At 40.4% G+C, this 26,097-nt stretch overlaps 2 protein-coding genes across 2 annotated transcripts in view; both read left to right on the top strand.

The window, feature by feature from the left end:
* The window catches only part of KBTBD12 (kelch repeat and BTB domain containing 12), a 56,389-nt gene extending 48,529 nt beyond the window's left edge, over positions 1–7,860 (top strand). Inside the window, exon 10 of the transcript XR_012996030.1 lies at positions 7,495–7,860. The gene's annotated coding sequence lies outside the window, so the exon portion shown is untranslated. The remainder of the gene's footprint in view (positions 1–7,494) is intronic.
* Positions 7,861–8,316: 456 nt separating this feature from the next.
* Positions 8,317–20,850, top strand: SEC61A1 (SEC61 translocon subunit alpha 1). Its single transcript, XM_076346376.1, has 12 exons — positions 8,317–8,376; positions 9,952–10,019; positions 10,703–10,768; positions 10,871–10,949; positions 11,890–12,021; positions 12,831–12,940; positions 13,161–13,314; positions 14,267–14,427; positions 15,067–15,264; positions 15,687–15,878; positions 17,495–17,571; positions 18,488–20,850. Exons 1-12 carry the CDS (start codon positions 8,370–8,372, stop codon positions 18,672–18,674), a joined length of 1,431 nt encoding a protein of 476 aa, XP_076202491.1. The 5' UTR covers positions 8,317–8,369; the 3' UTR covers positions 18,675–20,850.
* The last annotated feature ends 5,247 nt before the right edge of the window (positions 20,851–26,097 follow it).

Here is a 26,097-nt window from a genome sequence, read left to right as displayed (position 1 = left end):
GGAGAACTTCAATGTGCTTGTACTACTATGATATTGCACAGATCAGCTTGTAGTTACTGTTTTATTTTCCTAGCTGAGCTAGGTAAATATTGATAAAGACTTATATGGGTTACTTTTATAAGGAAAGTAAATCTTTATAAGCAAAAATTCAAAGTGAAGCTGTAGCTCGCTTTTTTTGGAACCATCTGTGCACTTTGTATTTAATCATATTTCTGTTGTTATTGGATTTACTGGATACATTTTATAAAGTGCATTAGGAGATCCACAGGGATGTGATCCACTCAGAGGATGTGACCCAGCAGGATTTTTGGCCAATGATTGTAATAGGAGCAGGTTCAAACTAAGCCTGCCATCCTGTTAGCATCTACAAAAGCCTTCTCTGAGATTAAGAGATAAATAGTAATCAAAAGTCGATTAAAAAGAAGTGATATGTTGTGAGTAATTTATATCTGGTTTGGATTTAAACTGCAATTTTCAGAAGGAAATTAAGTTATCAAGAAAACACTTTGTATGCCCAACCTGAATACAAACCTGAAATTATCCAGCTGCTGAAAGTCACTGTTGTTCCACTGAAAAATATGGGTGGATCAGTTCTAGAGAAGGAAGCAACTACTGGGAATAACAGTAGAGAAATCATAAACCCCACTGTTGAACCATCCACAAAGATCATCTGCTCTATTTAAATTATAGTGGGTTTTTGAGGGTCCTTTGTTAAAAAATCTACACCAAATTTCATGTCAATGAAACAGTTGAGACAAAACTGGAGTCAAAGAACAGTGGAAATATAGCTGCCTGGGGACTGCCCACAGTCAGACAGCAGCAGTGCTGGTCACTGGGTTAATGACAGCGAGAACAGTGAAACCCTTTTGTAGTACGGGAAAAGAAAATCCATTAGAAAAACCTACAGAGACATCTAGCTCTATTACCTAATATCTGCAGTTGTCTGCCATACAGTAGTATATTACGGAGATAAACAAGCATGATAAAAATGTTATAATAACCTTTAAAAATGGGAGACTGGAAATACAATGCTGATTTTACTTGCAAAGAGTTTCTCATGCGAGTGTCCCTGGGAGATGTTTTATAATAAAGTTTGAATGAAATACAATAAAAATCAAATCAAAGCTCATTCACTGTATACCAAACAGAACAGTTCAGGTTTCAGCTTTGGTTTTAAAGCCAGGAAGAGAATTTACTTGACAAATTTCTGCTGCTGCTCAGAATTCCAAAAAAGAAAAAGACAACAGCTCAAAAGGTAATTTACAAACAGTTTGGATTTAAAAGCTGATGTTGTCAAGAGATCAAAAGTGAAAGACTCAAAGAATTATTCAGCAAGCTGCAAATATCCATAAAATAGAATTCAGTTCTATTCCAGGATCAAAAGCATAATTTTACATGTGCACCATTTTCTTTTCAGGTATGCATATGATAATTACTGCATGCAAAAATATTAATGTATTACACGTTTCATTTGCATGAAGAAGTTATACAACTACAAGCAAAGCTCAGCCCCCACTTTGTGTGCACCACAACAGTACACATTCATGTACAAATGAAGAGTGTAACTCTGTCACTGTGTGCGTGAGGTTATTCAAATTCAATATCCAAACACTGATTTGAAAAACAACAGCCCGTGCAGACGCAGAAGTCCAATGTCCATGTTATTTTTTTGACTACTGTCAGAACATTCCAGCTGGACTAAAGGGATCCAGCGTCATTTAAGATTTGACGACTTGAAAACCAGACAGCCTCCTCTTACTGGTACTTTTCCATTCCCAAACATAGGTCCAATGTGTTTTTAGCAGGAAAGGTATTTTTGCTAATGCCTCATAAAATTCTAGATGAAATTAATGCTCTGTGCTGTCTCTGCAAAGGTGTAAATAGAAGGTTAATAGCGATGATTTCTAGTCCTGGGCAACTTCCACGTGGTGACTGTTACAATCAAGCTGGCAGCGATTTTTATGTAAATGAGTCCATTATCAGAACTATACGTATCTGGTTACTAGACTATAGGCACTCAGGGGAAATTGGCATCAATATTTCCAAGACAAGCACTTTCTTCCTTAATGTTCCAAACACTGTTGTCTGGGGTTTTTTTTTCTCTAAACAATGGTTTCAGGTCCATAGTTTGATGATTAAAATGCAGACGACATAAGCGAAAGCTAGTTCTTAATCCCTAGAAATATGAACATGTTTGGGTTAGCTCTATTACAATTTTTTACAGAATCCAGTTAGATAAGCCACAGTAAAACAAGTAGGGCATGAAAAATAATCATTCGGGGAGGGGGGCTTTTTACATTAAAAAATATGTTGGAGACTTCAAAAACCTTAAAGGCAGGAAGAGAACACACGGGAAGCATTCAGATGTTAAAAAGAGACTTTAACCTTGTATTAGCTGTGGGCCTTTCAGTCTTGCTGAAATATTCACCTGTTGGTTCACCATGAACTGGTATAATTTGTAGGCTGTCAGTTGAGAACCAGCCATTATCAATCTAGCCTGGAGTTCTGCGGCCAGCAGTAGCCAACACTGCATCCCTCGGGGAAGGATGTAAAACCTCTTCATTCTTCTTGCATATGTTTCAACTGCCCATATTGCATGTACTGACAGAGGCAAGTATCTGCCTGACCTTATTTGCTGATCTGCGTAATTTTACCATAATTTGTCATAATTTGTCCCCCTCATGGCACGTTTTAGCAAACAGAATGTAGCCTTATTACAGCGCTTTTTCTGAATCAATAGCACTGCTATCATTGCAAAACTACACGTTACATTTTGTTTCTACTTGAAATATTGAGGCTTCACTTGAAGATACGGGATGAAATTCTGGTCATACTGAAGTTTTGTTGTTGTTCTTTGACGAGATCAGGGTTTAGCCACTGACTGTTTGTGTTACACAAGTGCATGTTATATAGAAGGTCTGTCTTATCAGAGCCAGAAATCAGGATCCTAGTTATTGAGAAAGCACTGCTGTAATACTGCCAGCTGTGAGCACGGCTGATTAAAGTTACAGTAATATAAAGTATTTTAGATACCTTATTAAGTATTGCCATAAATGCATGGAATAAAGTGATGTTCTAGGAGCGCCTGGGTGAACAAATTGGAGAAATAGGGGTGTGAGTCATAACAGGAGTTCAGGATTCAAAACATTTCATGCAAAGCAGTACAATGACATTCAGTTAACCTCTCATGTCCTGATAATGATGTTGGAAATTCTTTTGTGCATTGCAATATTGGACTTATGCCTGGTGGGGAAGCTAAGCTTACTTCTTTTGATGTATCTAGGGCAATTCTATTTAATCAGTGGTTTGGGTATCTCATTTTAGATATCTAAATTGGAAATTTTTTGCAAATACCCACAGTTATGAAACACCCTATGATCTTCAGGATAGGATAAAATTTTGCATTTCTTACCCATCTGGACTTAGGAGAGATGAATTTCATGCCTTATAGAAATTGCAGGTTTTATCTTTCAGAATGCATTTCTTCAACTGGAAATCAGCTAGGCTAGAAGGAATTTACATTTTTTAAAGCCCCTTCTATTAAGGAATCAGAGGGTTTGATTGGCTAGAAAAAAATTAATCCACTCATTTGTTTCAATTGGACAGAAAGACCTTTTCACGCAGCACCTCCCATTGCCCTGTACCTCTCATTGCCCTGTAATAAAGTTCAAATCTATGTAAGAAAATGTTATTCCATGATTCTTCAACTAGAAATGTGGCTCTCAACATCTCCCCACTACAGAAGATTCCTGTCTGCCTTTTGGCATGCTGCTTCAGGTTTCTCCTGCAAGCTGGGAGATTATCTCCTGAGTACAGACCACAAAGTGAAACTCTAGCTCTGTTGAAATCAATGGAGTTCGGCTGTTGGCCTTAAAGGAGCTAGCAGTTAAGTCTCTTTTAGGTTAGCAGTGTAGTAAACAATTTGTTTTAGAAATGTTGTCTACGCAGGGTTCCCTGAAGGTCATCTGCCATTCAGACCACGAGTTTCCACTTGTGACCTGAATTGTTTCACGCATGCTACCACCTCTAGAGCCCATCTACCTGGGTAGATAAATCGGTAAGGACATCTGACAAGCAACTGTCAAACAGCCTGAGAGACAGCACGGGGGCGGCAGGCAAAGGGGAGGTAAAGCATGTCATGGTTGTGGTTGCCACCTGGAACGCTCTATCAGAGCACTGGAGGTACAGCTGCTACATCTGAGCACGATTGCATGGAGCTCCCCACACGCCAACCTCTTTAGGGAGCCTCACTGAAGTGAAGGGGTCTCTAACAGTATAGCTATGCTATGCAGAGAAAGAGATCATAGTGATCTCCTGAAGTATCGCAGACCTGAGTGCTGTATGGGGTGCTGGGATCTATCTGCAGGAAGCTCCCTGCAGGACTGCGGACTGTATCTATATTACACTTAGCACAAGGACTTCTGGTCCTGAATGGGACCCTTGGGCATTGATGCACTATAAGAATTAAATAATGATAGTAATAAAACTTGCCTACACAGTTGTGTACATTTCATGCAAGCTGAGATGGCATCGTAAGTAAAGCAGTTCTTCCACCTTGTGGTTAGACAGACTACTACTGGCAGAGTTTGCACATCAAAAATCACAGACTGCATATGAACACTGCTGTTAAACAGACCCAGCACACAAAGGGCCGTTGCTATTACAGGACCCCTCTTGCAGACCAATGCTACAAATACTAACTAGCCCTGTTTTGTAAGGCGAACGTTCCTGTGCATAGGTGTACTTATACACCTGTGTACAAACGAGTAGATTTGTAATGCCCTCTAGCGATCCCAGCCCACAGATGCTATGAGACCTGGTGTAACAACAGCTAGAGTGTCTCCTTTATCCTCCTTGGTAAAAAAAGTCCTTTATTCAATGCAACATGCAAGCTTTGACACACTGATAAAATGTACTGCTGTGGGAACAGTGTGAGCATGTCACAGACGTGGAAAATGTGATCTCTTCAAATAGAGATTGTAGCCAGTTTCTCTGAGCAATGCCACTAGAACTAAAAGGAACCATTTGGAGGCAGTGAAAAATTCATCTATGCTTCTCTGCCCATTTCTACTCCCCGCCCCTATTTTCTGCTTTTTACCTCTGGCTATTGAAGCAATCATATAGTCTTTTGTTGTTTGCATCAGGGTACAATTCAGCACGATTGGGTCCAGCGTCTGTAGTCAGTCACCACAGAGTGAAGCCCGATTTCAAAAGCAGTAATTAAATGTCAAATTTGTACTAATGCAATAGAGGTACATAGAGATATATAATTCTGCAGTAAATGCTGGAGGTTTGCACTGTGTGAAACAGTGGAACACACTGGCTAACAAACTTCAGAGCCAGTAAGTGAATATTAATGTTTTTAATGGTCCTAAATTACACTATTTCCAAAGCAGGATTAGCTTGGTTATATAAGAGGGACTGATTTGGTTCAAAGAATAGCAAAACGTGAAAAGAACAAGCTGTCTAAAATCTACGTCTGCTTCTCAGATATTGCTGTTCTCTAAAGAGCAGTTTATTAATTACATGCTATCCTCCTCCTCATCGTCATCATTCCAGTTGTACCAGCTGGCACCACTCTAAACTGAGTCCTCTTGCAGTAGTAGGTGCTTCCCAAACACAGTGTAAAAGTCAGCCCTAGTTTATCAAATGCCTTTTTTGTCACTCAGTCTGCAATTGGCTGCCAAAATAGTGCCCCAAGATAAACTGTCAAAGTCTGGGAGTTGCATCAGGCCAAAATTTGACCCAGTGTCTCACACGGCTTTACTGTAATAATTCCCCAATAACTGGATCTTCAGTTTCTTTTGCTCTTCTGTTCTGCAGAGTGACAGCTGATTATACAAAGGAGCTGAACTTGGCTCCTTTCTATATATCTTTTTACTTCAGTTGGCAAAACAAGGGTTTTTTCACTGTAAGGTCCTAAAGAAAGCTAGCTTTCATCAACCATTTTTTCTACCTAGAATTGAACTTCGGTGGCAAATTTCAGCTGTAGGACTGTACCCTCTTCACCCCAAATGTAAAGTTGTTCAGACCTAGAATGGGCAAAATAGAGATGTAAGCAAAAACTAATGAGTTTTCAGCTTCCATGTCTAAGTAGACAATACTATGTAATTATAAGGTTCATTTTTTTACAGTAGGAAACGAAATTATCTTATTGTCTAAAATTATTTTAAAAAACAACAGGCACCCAAGAAGTCTGACAGGTGGGCCATGCAAAGAATAACAGTCTATTAAATATTTTCACCTACTCTTATGGCACAGATAAAGGCCACTAGCACAAAAAGGACATGTGACTGTATCCCACAAAGCCAATTTTTAAGGATGGACTTATCACTGTGGAGGGGAAATAGACTGAGACCCTAGAAGATTGACATTACCTAGTTGTCAAATGAGCAATTACAATAGGAACAGTAGATTGACAAGCTTCCCCTCAGACTCTTTCAAAAACGCCCGAGCTTGATTCAGAGGTAACACCTTTGAGAAGACACCTTTAGTCTTCATGGGTGGAATTCATCTAACATCAGATGTTTAAAATATAGGTGTCTAATCTGAAGTGGTCACTTCAGTTCCCTCTATAATCAATAGAGATAGATAGCTCTGGAAGATCATTAATCTAATCTGAAAACAGATGTGTAAGATAGCTACAGAGAGTATTTCTCCAGAGGTGTCCACTTGTATCTCCATTGACCACAGAGAGTCTAGACAACTACCTAAACACCTGACTTCTAAAGCGCTAAAAGTAGATGAGCCATTTAGATAAGGATAAAGCCATGTTACCCTTTCTAACATAGCAGTGATCTGGCACAGTGATGTTACCAGCACCTCTCACAATAGTTTGCCTTGTTTTAATAAATGCAGCAAATTCTGGCACTTCGTTGCATGCTTCTACCATTGATCCCCTGGATCACTGCTGTTGCTTCCTTGCCCAGACTTCCACAAAACCACTGCTAGTTCTTCCTTCTTTTCCGCCTATCGGCTCTGGTAAACCAGGCACAGTGCCCACGTTAGTAAGTCAAAACGATCTTACCATCAAATAACTCAGCAAGACAGCATGTCCGTTAGAAAGCAGTTGCTTTATCTCCAATTAGAAATGTGTGGTTTAAAACCAGTTTTGATAAACTGGATGTTTTGAAATAAGCTGCTCTGGACAAGAACTAAAACATTCTCAGACCCATTGGTAGATGTCTTTAATAACTCCTAGAGCAAATGCATGGTTTCAGATGCCTGGAGAAGGGCAAATATACTGTCCACCAAAAAAGAAAAAGAGAGAGGGGGAAAAAAAGGAAATGGGAATTAGGACTAGTCTTTTAATCTCCGAAAAGTAGGGATCAAATAATCAAACAAAGCATACCTAAGCACCTAGAAAATAACAGGGAGATTTGTGGAAGCCATTATGGGTTTCATAGAGCCTATAAGCTGACTTTAATTGCTTTGTATTAACACCTCTATTTGCTTTTCTTGTTCCTCTAAAACTTGTTTGCCTTTCGTTTTCAGACTGGTGATAGCTCCCTCTATAAAGGCCTGGAAAGCTCTCAGGACATTATGTGACTCTCAGAAACACCTTCAGCAAGAAGTCAATGTGAGCACATTTCACTTGTTGGTGCTCCTGGGTGATACAGTGACGTGTTGACGTACCATGCCTTCTTTGACACTTGGCACAATGTTTCACATACTTTATTAGAAGCCCAGCTCGATCTGGGTGTGTTAAGCCCAGCCTGAGGCGCGCAGTGACTGTGTGACACCACCGCCTGCCATTTGGGGGGGGGGGCCGGGCGTGCAGGCAGTTTCTTACTGCAGAGAAAGGCCTAAAACATTCCACTATAAAAACACAAAAGCAGAAAATAAATTTTAAGTGTTTACTTATGTATTTATCTGTCGAAATCTCTTAAAACAACATTACAACTTCTGGTAGTTAAAACATGCGTTCCTCAAAATAACCTACGACCTCAACACCTCGCCACTGCCCTTCCCAGGTGCCACTCCTACGCCTCATTAAGATGGCGGCCAGGGGGGCCACGACTACAACTCCCAGCAAGCCGCGCGCTACCTCGCCGTCTGATTGGTTGCATGGACCCGCGGGGAGCCAATAAGCATCAGGGTCCCTCCGCCCTCCTCCTCGGGTGAGGGTCATTCTGGCAGCAGTGCATGATGGGAGTTGTAGGCGCTTTGCCGTCGCGGCGGCGGAGGGCGGCGGTTGCTGGGGGACGGCGCGGGCGACGGCGCCTGCGCAGCGGCGGCGGCGCCCGGCGAACCCGGCGCGTGGCAGGAAGCGGAAGGGGGCGGCCGGGATCCATCCCTGACGTGTCTCTCCGAGGCAGCTGCCGCCGCCGCCGCCGCCGCCCGCTCTTTGCTCCCGTCCGGCGGCCGCCATGGGCAGTGAGTACCGGGGCGCCTCGGCCGGGGGGCGGCGGCAGGCCACGGGAAGGGAGGGGAGGGGGGTTTCCGCGGGGCGCGTGGCGGCCAAGGGGCCGCGGCTCGGCCACCGGCTCCCCTTGCACATGCACCTTGGGATGGGCCCTCCTCACGGGCGGCGCGGCGGCCCGTTCCTCCCGCCGCCTCCAGGCTGCTGGCGGCCAGGGCGGCGGGGAGCCCCTCTGAGGGGCCGCTGCCCTGCCCTCGCCCGCCGGCCCCGAGTCTGCCTCCGTGGCCAGCCCTGCGCGGGTTTCCCTTCCTCTGGTTTGGAGGTTTCTTCTGGGTTCCCCCCCCTCCCCGCCCCCCCCTTGCGGTTAAAGGTCCCATTTCCCGGGTATGGCAGATCTCCCTAGGGAAGGGAGCTTGCTCTGTGATGCCCGGTGACCGGGCCGCTCCGCCGGGCGGGCACTCCAGAGCCCAGCCATCCCAGGCTCGAGTGTGCCTAGTGCGGTACCGAGGCAGGGAGAGACGGGCTGTCGCCTTGGTCGTTGGTCATAACGCTTTAAGCCAAAAACTCAGTTACATTGTCAGAGTAAACTGTAAACAGTGATCTGCAGATAGAATTAATCCGAGTGAATGGAAATCTAGAGTCTGCTACCTCGAGGAAGAGCTGCTTGAAAAGCATCTTAGTCAATCTGTGTATCATTGTAGATGTAGGAGAGAATCACGATTCAGTGTAAGTTTAAAACCACAATCTAGTGTAACTTTTCAGGCAATTAACAGTTTGAAATTAAGTAGATAATTTTTATGGGCTGGTCTTAAAAGTGTTACAAAATTGACACTAAAGTTGTTGCCTTCCACAAAGAAGTAGAAAGCCACCAGTAGTTTCAGTTCTTCTGCATTGTTGTACACTTTTTAATTCAAATCAGTCCAAAATACGTGTGCAGTCTTAGATTTGTCTTAAGTTTAGCATTAACTCTGTTCAAAATCAGATCTCTCTGCTCATAGGACAACTTGTGACTTTGCAGATACCCTCTTGTTTTGTATGCTTTTTCTAAGACTGAGACAACTTTGACTTTTCTGATGTAAGGATATGGCCTTTTGACTAGAAGGCAATCGTTGCATGAGATGTTCTGTAAAGTAACTTGAATTGTTGCTTATGAACAGTGTGTGGGAATTCTTAAGCTGTATGGCCCAAAAGTAACCCCTGAGTTAAAACTATCTTGGGTATTGTATTTCTCAAATATCAGGCTAGGGGAGAAGCTATTGTGAAATAAAAGTTCAAGTGTATTGATAAACTCGTGTAAAACAATGGCAAGGGTTTTTCTGTGCTGTCAGCCTGCTTGGTAAAAGGAGAAAACTCTTGACTTTTTTTTTCTTCCCTATTTCCAATCCATATTGTGCTTATACAGAGGTTCAGCTAGTAAGATGTATTTAGAACAGATAAGAATTTAATTTAAAAAAAACCCAACAAACCTTTGTCTTTAACTGGAACTTTTAACATATAAACTACGTGTCCAAATTCAATTTTACTTGAGCTTTTCCCAATGTTCTTTGTATCTGTGTGTTCACTTTGTCTTTTAACTAATTTCCTTACAGTAAAATTTCTTGAAGTAATCAAGCCCTTCTGTGTTATCTTGCCTGAAATCCAAAAGCCAGAACGGAAGGTAAGTTAATAAAATTCTCTTCTTAGGTCTACGTTTGTGTAGTATAAAATGTTTACAGCTTAGTTTACATTTGTGGGATTTTGTGGTTTTTTCTTGTTGGGAGAATGGCAGTTTTAGGCATATTTGGTTTTAGTGGAGTGCTTGTCTAGTACATCCTGTACTGTGGATATGGTTGTACAAGAATATATTTGCTGGTAAATGCAGTTGTGCAGATATGGTTATGCCATAGCAGTGAGTGGTGAGATGTTGAAAGGAGTACATTTTGGAGTGTAAACTAGAGTAGTTTAAAATAGCAACTTGAAAAATCTTTGCTTCTTAAGTTCTAATCTAAGATTACTTGCTAAGGTAAGCTTTTCTGTATTTTTTTTTCACACCAGAAGCTCTTTCTTGCAAAAATGTAGGACTCACTTCTGTAGAAGTACTAGAATTACCTTCCATTGGTGTAAGCTTGTTTATTTGGATTAAAGTTTCAGTAAAGTTTTGTCATTTTCTTTGGCCTTACATAGTATAAAAGGGATGAAAAGTGAGTTATTTTATTTAGGATGTCCTGTACTTTGTCCCTTCACAAGAAGACCAAGTGCGCTTTAGCTACTATGAAAGTTTGCCTGATTGACTAGATCTTATTATCTTGACAGCTTTATCATCTTTGGTTGTTGTTGTGGTTTGTTTTTTTTCCCCTTTAGATTCAGTTTAAGGAAAAGGTACTATGGACAGCTATCACACTCTTCATCTTCTTAGTATGCTGCCAGGTATGTTCCTTTCCCTTGTTTTGAAGGAAGAGCTGAAATGTTTAAAGGATGTTATGAAGTCTCTAATTTAATCCTGTTTTCCTCTGTTGGTTGGAAATGCAGATTCCCTTGTTTGGTATCATGTCATCAGACTCAGCAGATCCTTTCTACTGGATGAGAGTGATTTTGGCATCAAATAGAGGTATGGTCAGTCTTTCAAGAGGGAATTTTTTTTAGCTTGGATCAAAATGTTTTTGGACTTGTTCTTACATTGCACTCTATTTTAACGAAGATAGAAACTGAAATAGAGAGGGGAAAAGTCATTTTATATATTATGTAAAATCATAAACCAGTGTGGCATTGGGAAAGGCACTACTTTGTGGACAAAATGAGTTTATGGTTGGCTGTGTGCAATCTATTATACATACAAAAATTAAGGAGCATCTTGGAGGGGAAAGGGTTAGGGAAGAGACAGTTCCTAATTACCTGCATCACTGCTGTTGCAATCTTCTGTATATATTTCAAGCGTTTTGATTCGTGTTTCAAACCATATTATACGTGTGTTGTGGTTTTCTGGGTGACGTCTTTGAGGCTGTCTCACAGAAGATTAAAATTAATGATAGTTTGTATAAATTTCAGCTTCTTGTAGAGGCTTTTTAATGCAGGTATGAATTAAGAATGGTGACGGTTTCCTGAATTCACTTTGTCAATATATGTCATTTGGGCTATCTGTCAGTTTATATCATAATGAGATGTGCATATATGCATGCATGCAACTTGATGCACTCCTGAAAAAAGCTTGGGTTTTCCTGTTTAAAATTACACATAATAAAGTGACTGATTGTCAAAGGCAGAAAGCAAATTCCTACCTTGTTTTATGCAGAGTACATCTGTTCCCGACAGCAAAAGTCTTTTTCAACGAACATAGTTTTTAAGGTACTGAGAAGTACTGCATTACTTACTAGACTGACTTCTAACAAGCTTCTGTTACCATCGAAGCCTTTTACATTTATGGAGATTTGGAGTTTTATATCTTCTCCATCGTGATGTAAGGGGTGGAGAAAACAAACTTTGAACTTCAGAGGTGCCTGGCTATGGTATGCCCCGTTATTTTCTTTCATTGTTCTTCCTGTGTCTGGCAGGTACGTTGATGGAGCTGGGTATTTCACCTATTGTCACTTCTGGGCTCATCATGCAGCTCTTGGCAGGTGCCAAGATAATTGAAGTTGGTGACACCCCAAAGGACAGAGCTCTCTTCAACGGAGCACAGAAATGTAGGTAACAGCTGATATTAAAGGCCGATGTTTTAGAGTGTCTAACCCTAACAATAGGAAGTGTAACCTTACAATGTGTTGAATGTTGGAGTCAGATGTATGGGTTTCTGTCATGCCATGTGTTCATATTGTGCTACAGATTTCTGTAATTCATTAGTCTTTTACTGACTGCTCTCTGGCTTGTTAGCTGTTAAGCTTCAGATAGGTTTGTAATGGAAAAGTATCTGCAATTGGCATTGCTGCTGTAATCTCATTGGATAAACGAAGCAATATGTAGGCTGTGGGGACCCAGCCTTTGAACTGTGTTGGTCAGTGTTAGCCTAAAAAAGTTAATATTGATTAAGATGTTTGTTGTAGTTGTTTTTACCTTGCAGTTTCAAGCATGGCTCTTTCTCAGCAATAAGAGATCTCTGTGCTCACTTTATAAATGGCTTTTAGAAAAATTTGAGTATTCTTCAGCTATTTTGTGCTGCACCACACTGCTTACTGATCTGTTTTTAATGGAAAAAAAGAAACATAAATTGCTGAGGTAATATCTTAACACACTCAGAGTTTTCAATATCTAACTAATATCTTCGCTAACCAAACCCACTTGCTTCTAAGTGTATTTGTTTCTGAAGTGTCTGTGTGTGTTTGTATTTTCAGTGCCAGATTCAGACAACAAACTTAACTTGCCCTTGAATTTAAACATCCCGTGACTTATGTATTCTTTCCCAACTTTCTCTACAAAGAAGTGATTTATATTTCTCTAATTAGCTACTGACATAAATCTCCAGAACAAATACATACCTTTTTTTTGTATTCTGCAGTGTTTGGAATGATCATTACTATCGGACAGTCTATTGTCTATGTAATGACTGGAATGTATGGAGACCCATCTGAGATGGGTGCTGGTATCTGCTTGCTTATCACAATTCAGGTAATTTTTAGTCCTCTACTTATTCTTCCTCTGAAAGAATCAAAAAATCAGCCTTACAGACTGCCTGCCCCACATGCAGAGAAAAAAGATCAAAGTGTGCTTGCTTCCTCATATATATATATATATAGCCTTTCCTTATCTTTTAGTACAAGTTAATTTTTTAACAAAAATTAAAAAAGGGATGGGACTAATGCTGTATTTTTTTTTTTTTTTACTGTAGCTTTTTGTTGCTGGATTGATAGTTCTGCTGTTGGATGAGCTCCTACAGAAAGGATATGGTCTTGGTTCTGGCATCTCTCTCTTCATTGCTACCAATATCTGTGAGACTATTGTGTGGAAGGCATTCAGCCCCACCACGGTGAACACGGGGCGAGGTAATATGGCGTAGTCCATTTTTTTACGTGCGTTAGGATTGAATTATTTATCAAATGAAACAAAAAACTAAGTAGCTTCCCCCCATATTCTTATAAAATCCCAACTCTTTACATTCTTATATAGAATGACAATTTAAAATATAAAAATGTCAGTTGTAGAAAAGTCTTAATTTTGTACAAAAAGGCAAAATCTCTTTTTTCAGTATGTTAACTTAAATGGCAAATGCTGCTACTAGCATCTTAGCTATGTAGTTGCCATGTAGTGAACCCTGTTAATACAGCAAGTGCTCCTATGCAAGGTGCAAGTACAAAGACATTTCTTTTTAATTTTGTAGTATCTCTCAAGATACTTCCTCCACTTGAATTTCTTACAGTGTCTCCATTAAAACTCGATAATGGTAGACTGCTGTTGTATTACGGCTGCTGCCCAACTTGCTGACAAATATCATCTGTTTCTTTCTGCTCCTTGCATGTCTTACTCTTTGCCCAAAAGACCTTATTCTCCAAACCTGACAGGAGGTGATCTTGTTTGGTGCTGTATAATAGAAAACATAAGTAAGGTTCTCACATGTGCTATAATACAAACAATAACTAGTGTCTCATCATGAATGATACTAGAAAGCATGCTACCTCCCTCATTTAATTTAATTTAGTTAAATTGGGAGAGAACTTGGTGAATATCAATGTTTCTAGAGACCAAGAAAGTTATCCCATTTGATTGTTGGGTTGTGATTCTAGGTCACTACAGGGGGATTTAAAAAAAAATCTTGGAAATAACATAGCTGATATGAAGGATGACAGTAGTAAAAGTCTGAGAGCATGCTCAAGATGAAAGACTTGGAGAAATCCCATTCTGAATCCTGTAGTTCAGAAGTACGCCTAATGAGACAAAGCACTGAAGTCTGGAGATAATCACAGCACACCTAACTTGGTTTTTCTTTTGCTTTCCAAGGCATGGAATTTGAGGGAGCCATCATTGCTCTGTTCCATCTTCTGGCTACTCGTACAGACAAAGTCAGAGCTCTTCGTGAGGCCTTTTACCGTCAGAATCTCCCCAACCTTATGAATCTGATTGCCACCATCTTTGTCTTTGCTATTGTAATTTATTTCCAGGTCAGTTGGAATAAAGAGGACTGTAAAACTGTTTGTACTGAAGTAGATCTGTAATCTGCTTCCTTCTACAGGAAACTATATTTTCACTTTCTAGTGCCTTCAGAAGACTCATTTTTGTACCTGCAACATCTGGATGTTCATTTAACACTAGCTTCTCTTAATCAGTTTTCACGCTTACTGTAGCCGCACAAAAGACTTGAGACCTACTTTGGAAAAAAGAGATTAATGTGTACCCATAATATTACCTAACCCAAATGCTATTGCTTTTTACTGGAAAATACTTTGAGGTCTTTGAGTCTGTCTGTCTCTTGCTGTTGCAGCAAACTGCTGAAGAATACAGGAAGTTTTAATGTTTCTTGTCCTGGACACTATGTTCAGTCTTCTTGAAACTTCAGATTTGTTCTGATGTCTACGTCTTTCATACCTTCTTATACATGTGAGTTTAGACAACTCTGCAGGCTTCCAGGCCCTTTGCAGCAGTGTTCGCATGGATAGCCCGCTGGGTAGAGTATGTGTACTTGCACAAAGTGATTGCAGGTTTTTTTCTGTTGCTGTCAAGGCCTTGCACGTGCAATTTATGCCTTGTGGTATGGGTTCATGTCCAGATATAACGGGGGACTTTCTTTTGAAAACTTCCAGGGCTTCAGAGTGGATCTTCCTATCAAATCTGCTCGCTACCGTGGCCAGTACAACACCTACCCTATCAAGCTGTTCTATACTTCCAACATTCCCATTATTCTTCAGTCCGCCCTGGTGTCAAACTTGTATGTCATCTCCCAGATGCTTTCTGCTCGCTTCAGTGGCAACTTACTGGTTAGCCTCCTGGGCACTTGGTCTGTGAGTATTCCTTCTAATCTTACATACAGCTTTATAAGAGCACTATTAAAATGCATGGTTGAGGAGGTGGTCTCTCTAAATAGTAAGGCACACTTCTACAGATGGTCATGTACACTGAAACTCCTAAATTAGTAATTCATTTAAATTAATGGTAGAGTATGAGACCTGCTGTGATGAGTGTACGTGTTAAGTCTCCGTTTACCTGTTACCTTGGGCTGTTCTTTGCTGTCCTAGGTATTTTTGCTGTTCCTTATTGTATTCCATTACCACTTTAGAAACTGCTTGTGATAGTAAAGTTGAATCTTTGTGTGATGCTGTAGTGGTAATGATACGCAGTGTCATGAAGGTGATATAAACCCAGGCTTAGCTTAATGGCTAAGAAATAGTGAGAAAGTTGGTGACTGCTTGCTTCCTTCTTCTAGGACACATCATCTGGAGGCCCTGCTCGTGCTTACCCAGTTGGTGGACTTTGTTATTATCTGTCACCTCCAGAGTCCTTTTCTTCAGTGTTAGAAGACCCTGTACATGCAGTTGTTTATATTGTATTTATGTTGGGCTCCTGTGCTTTCTTCTCCAAGACATGGATTGAAGTCTCTGGCTCCTCTGCCAAAGATGTAAGTATAAAATGATAAATTATGTAAGCTTATATGATGAAAACAGATGGGCTGCTGTAAGAATAAGACTGACTTTCTTCTGAAATAGCTATTATGCTGGTAGTCTTGTTGGTAATATTTATCATTTGTGTGAACAGTGACTATGTCTTTTTTGTAAGTGGGGAGGATGAGGGCAGAATGGGGGTAATTTTTTCCCTGTTTTCTTTACTGCTTTTTCAAAAACAACAACAACAAAACTCAAATAATTGCTTTCATTGGCATTAGGAAGCTTTGAACATTGCTATGTAACATCTGATCATTGTGAGGGCAGGCAGGGTAACAGGAAAGGTAGAAATTCTTTCAGTGCCAAGTGACAGATGCACTGTGTGCAAGGCAGTTGCCACTTAAGAACTTGCAGGTAAAGCTTGAATACCCACGCCTGGTATAGAGAGTTCCTAACTTCTTTTTGGGGAAGATTAACTAGAGGTTGTTATTTTTAACTTGAGAGTGCTGATAACAGAGAATATAGTGCAGTGCATTAATGTACCCGAGCCTAGCTTCTCAAAATTTCCATTTGCTACAGGATATTTGATATTCAGCAACTCTATCATTCTGAAACTGGAATTGGAAAACAAGATGGAAAATAGTTGTCATCGTGGTATGTTTGTATTGTGTGGTTTTGGGTAGGAAATCAAGTTTGGCAGCCATATGGAATGGTTTAATCCATTCTTTAACAAATATGTAATAGCACAGTTGCTGTAACAGCGTGAGCACTCTCTTGTTTTGTTGCATCTAGCTGCTTGTTGTCAGGCATGCAGGGAGGCACTCGCAGCCATGTATAGCCAGAGTTTTATTTCAGTATAAACCAACATACAGATTTTAACACTTTATTCATTATCAGAAAAGTATATTAAAATCATTTTAAGTTCATGTAAACAAGGTCAGAAATAAGAATTGTTAAATCATTACTTAAATGTTCGCTATATAGTGGAAAACTGGTAGCTCAATCATCTGAAAGTGTGTGTTCTCAGTACATTAGATTCAGTGACGTGCACCTTCAGAAGTTCCCCTGCTAGAGTTTCAGTTCCCCTCAGTTGTTAGTAAAATGTTTACAGGGCTCTATTGTAACCCTGTACGACTGCAGAAATCCAATTTAAGAATAATGTTCCAAGAAGGGATTCTTTCTAAGTCACATAGTTTCTCATATGACCCCACAAATAAATAGTTAGCTCAACTGAATGTGAGAAATGAAATGGAGTGGACAGTTCATAGGATGGTTTTGCTAACATCTACTAAACCCTACCAGGAGAAGGGTAGGTGGCAAAACAGGAATTGAATTACATGTATGAGAGCCTACCAATTTCCAGATTTTCCTTTTCTCAATAGGACTAGAATTATCCAAAAAGCTTCGCATAGTTGACAGTGTGTAAAAGTGCCTGTGACTGCAATCTATCTGAAGTTAAAATACTATATTTTAAACTCAGATGAATAGTATAAAAAACCAAAACAATACAAAAAAAAAACAAACCCACCACCACTTACTGAAATGTCTTGCTTCTGTTTTCCCGTAGTACTAAGTTCCATGGCCTTGGCAAATGACGCTAAACTTACTTGCTCCATTTCTTGATTCAATACAGGTTGCCAAACAATTGAAAGAACAACAAATGGTAATGCGAGGCCACAGAGAAACTTCAATGGTACATGAACTAAACAGGTGAGCTACACATTTCACAGGCTATTTATGCAAAGCATTATGGGGAAACACATGGCAAATTTTGCTTTGACTTCCATTTTCTAAATCCTAGAGCACAGATATTCTTTCAGCTTCAATGTTACATGCATGAGACAGAATATTGTCTCATTAATGGAAGACTTGTACAGTATATTCTTGCCTTATAAATAGAGAATATGCCTTACATTCTGGAGCTTGTATTTTCCTGTTATATTTTTTATTTTTATACTTTTTATAGGATAGCTAATAATGAGCGTTTGAGTGGCCTTTACTACTTCAAACTGATGCACAAGTATTTTTTTACTGTAATTTTTAATGTGTTATGTCTTGAGTACTGTTTTCACGCAGACCTTGCTTCTAAAACAAGTAGTTACTTAAATCTACTAGGTGCGGAGGTAGGCAGGGGTTGGTCTCTCTAGGTTTTTTAATTGCAGGGTAGGACCTACGCACCCTTCATGTTACAGAAATGTTATCGTAACTTTAGATTTCGGTCATCTGCAAATGACTTGAAGAGCTAATAGCCATAAGCTTAATCTTTGTGCTTTGCATGGTGGGCTGTAGTACCTTCTCTTAGCTTAGCATTTTTTTCCTTCCAGTTAGGTTGAGCTTTTTATTTTCTTACCTAGTATACTGGCACTATTGGATTGTAGACCCGTGAGAGAAGAGAGTATTCTGCCGTTGACTTTTTCCATTCCATGTAGTTTCATTCTTGGTTTTTTTTAACCACCTGCTTAGATTATCTCTGTAGTGTTCTTTCTGTTCTCAGTGGGATTGGTTTTCTAGGAAAAAACCTGCCTCTGATTTAGATACTTTCCATGGATCCCATGTACCACTAACCCTATAGTATCCTGAGCAAACTCTAATGGCACCTTTTCTATTCTCATTTTGTGTTTTACAGGTACATCCCTACAGCTGCTGCATTTGGTGGTCTCTGTATTGGTGCCCTCTCTGTGTTGGCAGACTTCCTTGGGGCAATTGGGTCTGGAACTGGAATTTTGCTCGCTGTCACTATCATTTATCAGTACTTTGAAATTTTTGTAAAGGAACAGAGTGAAGTTGGCAGCATGGGAGCTCTTCTTTTCTAAACCTAGCTTCTCATGGACCCAGGAAAGAGGGGAGGAACATTCTCAAAATATAGCCAGTCAAGTGAAAAGAAGTAATGTAAACTTGATAGTGTCATTCTATAGGAACACATATTTTAATAATGTCTCCAAAGCGCGTTCCCTTATGTTCAAACTTTTCTAGCATACAGTTTGCATTTTATAAATTGATGAGGAAAAATGTGCAAAAAAATTTTTTTAAAGAAAATTGTTTTTTAATTATGTGTTAGGAGAATCAGCTTTCTGAATTGGATTTAGTTCAATGACCCTTGAAATTTTTTTGAGCCCCTCTCAAATTTAGTATACCTGAACCCTTTACAGGTTTTAATAAATGTTTGTTGAATGTTTGGAAGGGATTTTTTTTTTTTTCATTTAACTTGTTTTTGCAGCTCCTTTGCAGTAGTGGTGAGAAAAATCTCTCCCTCTAATGCTCAAGTTCCATAATTATGGTTGTAAGCACAAACAGTGTTTAATATGTTCAGTTTTGTGTTCGGGGGTTTTTTCAGTATGGCAGATTTGGAAGGCAGTTGTTTCTTTTTACTAAATGATTTCTCTAATTCCAAAGTCTTGTAATTACGACGCTAGACCTTGTCAGATGTTGAATGTTGGCTTGAGACTGTTGTCAAGGTTCTGTGTAAGATAGGAATGTGTTCTTTCCCACCACCCCTCCTCCATAAGCAGAAAACTCAGGTCAATCTAGATTCTGCCAGAGTCTGTGCCTAAGAGTTGCAACTTTGAAACTTGGTCATACCGGCAGCTTTGTAAAACCTCCTAGTTTTCGTTGCCATTAGTGGTAGTACTTCTAGTTCTGATGCTAGCTGAAAGAAATGGATGTTATTCCTGCTTAGATGCAAATCTGCTTGTGCTCTTTGCTGAAGCTAAGTTTCTTTCATTGATACTACATTCTGGTCTTGTAGCAATCAGGATGTTATCTGACTACTCATATCTAGTGAATTTTGAGTCTCATTACTACAAAGGAGTGCGAGAAGAATGTATGTTACTTGTCTGTTTCTATAGATCTAGATATGAGACCCTTGTCAGATAACTCTTTTAAGTTGCTTATGTAGAAGGCTTTTCCATCCTATAATCTCATTGACTTGAACGGTGCATTGAAAAGTACTTTTTCAGAAGGTATTGGGACTCCTTTTTTTGAAGATCACACCTTCAGATTGGAGAAGTTACAGTAAAAGGCTTTAATGGACCAGAATAATACTTAATTTTCCATTTTAATTTAGATTGTCAGTACTAATCGGGTGCCTAGGACCAAATGCAAATATTTGCGTACAAGTCTTGTAAATACACTTTTCCTCAATCAGTATTGGACAACGTGGAAACCAGAACGAGGAGTTACCATGTTGGAATGTTTCTCTACACTGCATCAACATGCCTTCTGCGCGTTTTTGCATGTTGGGCTGACAGTATATGAATTACTGTTTCTGCTTGGAGTGATGGGACTCAGTTACCTACCCAAGGAGCACAGATGACATCCAGAAGCCCTTGTTAATGCACTGAGCTCAAACACCAAATGTGTGAGAAATCTGCAAATTTGGAATGAGATACACCTATCAATAAAAGTGAAGCCTCTGGGGTGAGGATCACAATTGGAAAAGGAACAAAAGTATTGGGATAAAGTATCTGCGAAATGCTCACTACCAACCATTCACTATTACTTCACGCTACGTTCAATAATTTTTCTGTCTTTCATAAAGTACTAGTATGCCACGGCACAATTTTGATGTGAAATAAGGGACAGTTAAACAGTGACTTTAGAAGGAGAGGGAAGGAGTGCGGTGTGGTTCTTCTGCTTTGGGGATTTTTTTTGTTGTTGTTTTTTCCAGGAAGCCCAATACAAATTTTGTTTTGAAGTAACAAGGACTCCACTTTTGGGCACGCAGCTCTGGCTGGGCTGGAGCTGTACTTGTATTTTCGGTCATATCATCTGTTTGAACTGGTTGCAGTTTAGACCGTTAGCTCTTCAGTGTCTAAGCAGCACTTGTTCTATGCATCTGTATTTTTGTTGTCTAGTGGTGAAATCTTTGTCTACTATCAAGCACCTATGTCCTTGAAGCAGGACCTGCTGATCATATGGTGGATGTTCAGAGAAAAAAAAATGCCTAAACAATCTGCTTTATAATGAAATAAAGTACATCTTTGGAGCTAATTCTTGGCTTTCGGTGCTTTGAATACTGTTACAATTCTAACACTTGTAGAATAACATTACCTGCCTATGAGACTGTGAAAGTGATCCCTCTCGAAACAGCTGTTTAGAGTGTCAGTGTGAAATAAAGACAAATTGTATTTGCTCCAAGGTCTTCTATCAACAGTAGGTTGCCAGGATAACAGAACCTTAACCATTCCTCTGGGCTTTCCTGTTCCAGAAGAGTTGCAGTTCATAAGGCGCTGCACAAGTAAATAGTGGGAGAGTGAGGTAATGATGTGTCAGTTTAACAAAAACTGTATTTCCGTATGAAATACAGTGCCAGTCTTCTTGTAGCATGATAGTGGTAACAGGATATTAATTGAAACAACAAAACTCAAAGCTGATGATATTCCCAATATTTTGGTTTGCCCTCTGAGTTTTTAAACTTAATATTTTTCCTTACTCCAAGTTATCTTCCTCCTGAATAGAAATATACTAGTACTTAAAAGCAAATTTATTTAAAATACTGGTACTAGATGCAAGAAGTTCATCCAAGATATTGGTCGTGTATGAAGTAGTTTTAAACGACAGCTTGATTGCTCCCTTGCTGTTCTATTTCTCCTCAGGAAACTTGCATTAATAACTGTAGGAATATTATGTCATCACACATGATCACAGAAGTAATTGAAGTCACTGTAGATGTGATGAGTTATCTGCAGGACAGCTAGGTGAAATACCAACACCAAGGCAAAGTCTGAGATCCTCTTCCTGCTGGGAGTATTTTAAGTGCAAAATTCTTCGTGTAGCCTTTTCTTCTGCACTGTAGATTTCATGTGAGAGCTTGTGCCATAGCACTTAAGTGCTGGGTGTTTGATTTTTGTCCCTGTCACCATTATTCAGGAAGCCTTAAAAATCATCTGGTTTGTTCTAGTTCACTCGTTCCTAGGGCCTATCTCCATATAATTTTGAGATGGCAAACAAAGGGACTTCTTTTTTTTCTAATTCCTTGAACGCTTGGTTTGTTGTTGGGTTTTTTTTGTTTTAAAAAAAATTCCTTTTGGCTGCAACTATAAAGGTTGTTGCTTTACTCTGTGAAACATTTCATGGCTGTGCTCCCTCGATTTCTTCTGGGGATAGCCCTGTCCCTGTACTGTGAACAGACTGTGATTTGTGAAATAGATTTCTCAGCCAGCTTTTGGTAGAAGAGGAAGCCGAGTGGCCTAGTAACTGCTTTTCCTAATTGTTCTCCCTTGCAGCAAGGAATAATAAGCTTTAGGTGGCCTTCAATTTTATCACAGCTTTGGGGAGTTTCGCGCAAGTTTTTGTAAGCTGTTGTTTGCTTGCCGACAGGGTGTGACACAGCTGACAGGTCCTCAATCAGCCCTCGCTGCCTGGAATACTGAAAGTGCTTCCTCAGGTATCGCTGTGTGCTGAATGAGTGTTCGAGTCGTTCCCACAGCGAGTGCACGCCTGTCCAAGTACCTGATGGCTGCAGGGCGTTATCACCAGTAAAGAAGGGTGCTTTCAGAAAAAACGGGCAGGGGAGGGAGACCAATGACATTTCTGAAACTCTGTTTCACTCGGTGTGCGGCTTGGGCGGCCTGCCCTCTCCCTTTCTCTGGCTGCTCCCTCTGCCAGCTTTCTGACGAGAAACCCCAGCCTTCGCCGGCTTCCTGCCTAAAAAGGTCGGGGTTTGAACCGCGGCCAGCGGCACTGCTGGCACCCTCCCAGCCGTACGGGGAGGTGTGCAGGTGTTCAAACAATGCCTGCTTGTTTAGGGGGGTCCGGGTCTGAAACACGGGCCCCTCCGGCTTCGCCAAACCTCCCCGAAGGACGGACGCTGGCACGCCAAAGGGGAGCGTTTGCCCGCCTGGTGGCAATGTTACTCTGCAATTCAAGGCACCAGGTTCAAGGCAATTTGGATCAGTGAAATGCGTATTAAATCTGTTCCAAATGTGTGTTCTTTCTTTTCCTTTGCTGCTACGCTGACGGGTGTCATACAGTGTAAAAAGTTGGGAACAGAGTTCACCAATATTTATTTGTACTTCTTCGAATCGGGGCCAGGATTGAGGTTGTTTTAAGCTGAAATGCTGAAAATTATCATCTTCTCCTTTTAGAGATTTTATAATAATTATAATATTTTCTAAGCATGCTAGGTGTCGAGGGGCAGTTGCTGTTACAGCCGCTGAATATTGCTACACAATTTAAGCCTAGACTGAGACAGTCTATGGAATTGGAAAGAAGACAAAAAAAGAAGCATTTAAAAACAATATCAATATTCGAAGCTGGGGACCTAATTAGTCAGCTAGGCTTTAAGCTGCTGTTTTATAATATGCTACTGGATGGATCTGCTGAAATTGAAACTCTTCTGTGGGCCAGATTCTAGCAATCCTCTGGCTATTGCTAACGCGACGCCAGCCAAGCTGGCGGCGCTTGGCAGAAAGGAAATACCCTGACAATTGGCACCTCCTTTGGCAGTTGTATCAGAGGGGCTAGAGACTGAATGAGCACAGACATGATATACTTTGTCATCGCAGAGTGGGCTGTCAAGGTCAGAGATGGGATGCCTGCTCCGAGATATTTCTTGTTGGAGAACAAGAAGACTGGGCCAGTCAATTTTCCAGCAATCTGAATACCTGAGAGCTTAAAATAGATGGAACAAATAAAACAGAAGAACAGTTAGGATATAAATTTTTAAAAAGCTGTTTCAGACATTTTTGTATCGCTTTGGAGAAAATCAGGATACATGGCGCACATAAAATCCCAGATTCCCCTTCTTACATATTAAGGCTCAAGTGGATGGTTCCAAAAATGGTGTGAGCACTGTTGGGGGAATATTAGCTATTTGAAATCTGAGATGGGTATTATCCACTTTAATCTTCAGCATGTCTTTAGCCATTTGATGTTCTTACAGCTCTGATGTGTCTCTTCTGTATACCTCTGGTGTGAAGCCTTATAAAAGAAAAAGGCAGCTCCGGACATACGGGAGCAGGAAACAGGGAGCAGAATATTTTGCATGATTAACTTCACTATGTAAGTGTGAATTTTATTTTTGTTTAAATAGCTTTATCTTTTGGCAATACAAGAACAAGGAATTGTTGCTGCTGCTGCTGGATTCCCAAGGGCTGCAGAACTATGCCTAATGCATCTAGAGCAAGGGCTCACCGTGACCACAAATGTAGTCATTTATACACTGATTTGGGACTGCGGAGCCCAGCTGCAGAGAGTAACTGGTGGGCGTGTGGTGAGAAGCCACAGCTCCATGAAGGAGTTGTGGGAAGAAGCAATGCAGGAGCCAAGGCAGCGAGGACGTGTATCCTTGTGAAGCCAGGAGGTGGTGGTGTGACGTGCCTGTACTTAAGAAGAGTGCATCTAACAATGCTCTTGAGCTCCCGGATTTTGATGACTGCTGACAACAAATTGTGAGTGCGTTGTGCTGATGGGGATGGTGATTAAAATTGCCAAGGGGCAGCTGCCTACTAGATCTCCCTAGTAAGAGAAAGCCCAGAATACCTGTGTACTATAGAAATCGATGTTTTGTTTAACCTTGGTATCGCAGCCTGACCTGGTGTTCCCTCTCCACTGTACAGTTTTCTTCATATTCTGCAGATGTAGAAACTTTTAAGATAGGGAAGTGTGTTTGTTAAATTAACTCCTTTTCTAAGCACTTTTATCTCAGACGTTTGAGGATGGAGCTTGAACTGGTGATCTTTAAGTTATATAAGAAGAACTTTTTTTTTTTTAACCTGGCCCCTCTTGCTTTGAGTAACTCTTGAAAGGAGGAGAGATTTACAGGGGCGTGGGTTAACTTCTTTAGGTAGGTAGAAAAGAGCTGCCTCTTATCTCAGTGCCTCCCATTTCTTAAGCAGTACAGGCTAGCGGAAGCAAGCCAACTTTTGGGATAAGGCTTATCTAATTTAATGATGGAACACGGTAACACAAGCCAGGGGGTCTAACACAACTTTCTGCAATTGAGGTACATTGCTGTCATTTTTATTTAGCTTTAAACACTTGTATCTACCTTTTTGTAGTGGATAGCTGGAAGCTTGCATGATCCTTTAAACCGGAATGGTGACAGGGGTATCTCGTGTGTGAAAAGAGAAGAGCCCTAGTCGTAGAGCAAATAAACTAGAAGGGTTTCCATTTTTATGAAGTGGATTCTCAGCTGTTACTTGTGTTGTAGGAGCTGCTTGTTCTGCATGAGAGCACCCATTTTGGTGGGTACTGGCTGTAATTACAACATGAAAGAGATTTTTGGCTCCAAAGATTGTACAGTCTGAATAAAAAAACCCAACACTTTTCTTTAAAAAAAAAAACAAACCAAACTAAGGAAATGCTGTAGAGAAGGACAGGACTTGTCCCAAGTCATACAGCTGGTCACTGCAAGAGTCCTCACTCAAATACAGCGTCTGCACCACGCCATCTCTGTACTTACCTCTTCCATTGATGTTGCCTGTTCTTGAAGCACCAGAAAGAAATGTTAACTCTAGAAATTGAAATGCAGATCCAAATTGCACACGTGTATGTATATAAAGTAGGTGTCTTTAAAACATAACTATGAGCAGCTAATTACTGAAGTAGTACACTTCATGCTGTCCTTAATCCCAAAATTAGTGTGTCAGCAGTGAACTCGTGCCTGTAGGAAAAAGAGAGTCAGAGAATTGAGTGGTCCGTGTGCCAGCATGGTCATGTTTTTTTTTGTTCTTGCAGAATTGCTGAGAGATCATAGCCTTGATGTTATTTCATCCTTGTAGAATATCTCTACTTCTCCAGAGAGTGTTTCCTTTATGCATAGTCCATTAAGTGATGGTCAGAGCTTTGAGTGCCTGCAATTCATCAAGTTTAACACTTTACGTTTGCTATAAGAGAAGACAAAACCATTTCTCTATGTTTTTGGTTGTTAAAAATAATTGCTATAAAATCAACTCAAATCTGGATCATCTCCCTAAGCAGAGGTGGCAGATTGATGCTATCGGGGTTCTAGAAGGTGTTATTGGAGAAATAATGAAATTGCCTGAAAGCTGTTACATTGCTACAGCCTGGGGAGCTTTGTATGAGTATAATGAAGTAGAAGGACCCTCTAGAAATCAGGAGAAAGGATCATTGTTTAGCCTGGGCTCCAGCCCACAACTTTAAAGACGTGAATAAAAGCCTCCGTCCTACTTTCTTGTGTTCCACGGGTGGGTGTGGTGGGAGGTTCTTGCATGAAACGGGTATTGCTCATGTCAGAGCTTCAGTCCCTCTGTGGAAGTGACCCTTAGACTATCC

Source organism: Aptenodytes patagonicus, chromosome 8 (assembly GCF_965638725.1).
Source record: "Aptenodytes patagonicus chromosome 8, bAptPat1.pri.cur, whole genome shotgun sequence".
NCBI classification, from domain to species: domain Eukaryota; kingdom Metazoa; phylum Chordata; class Aves; order Sphenisciformes; family Spheniscidae; genus Aptenodytes; species Aptenodytes patagonicus.
Note: the sequence above shows the minus strand (reverse complement) of the source record. Positions and strands in the feature narration are given on the sequence as shown.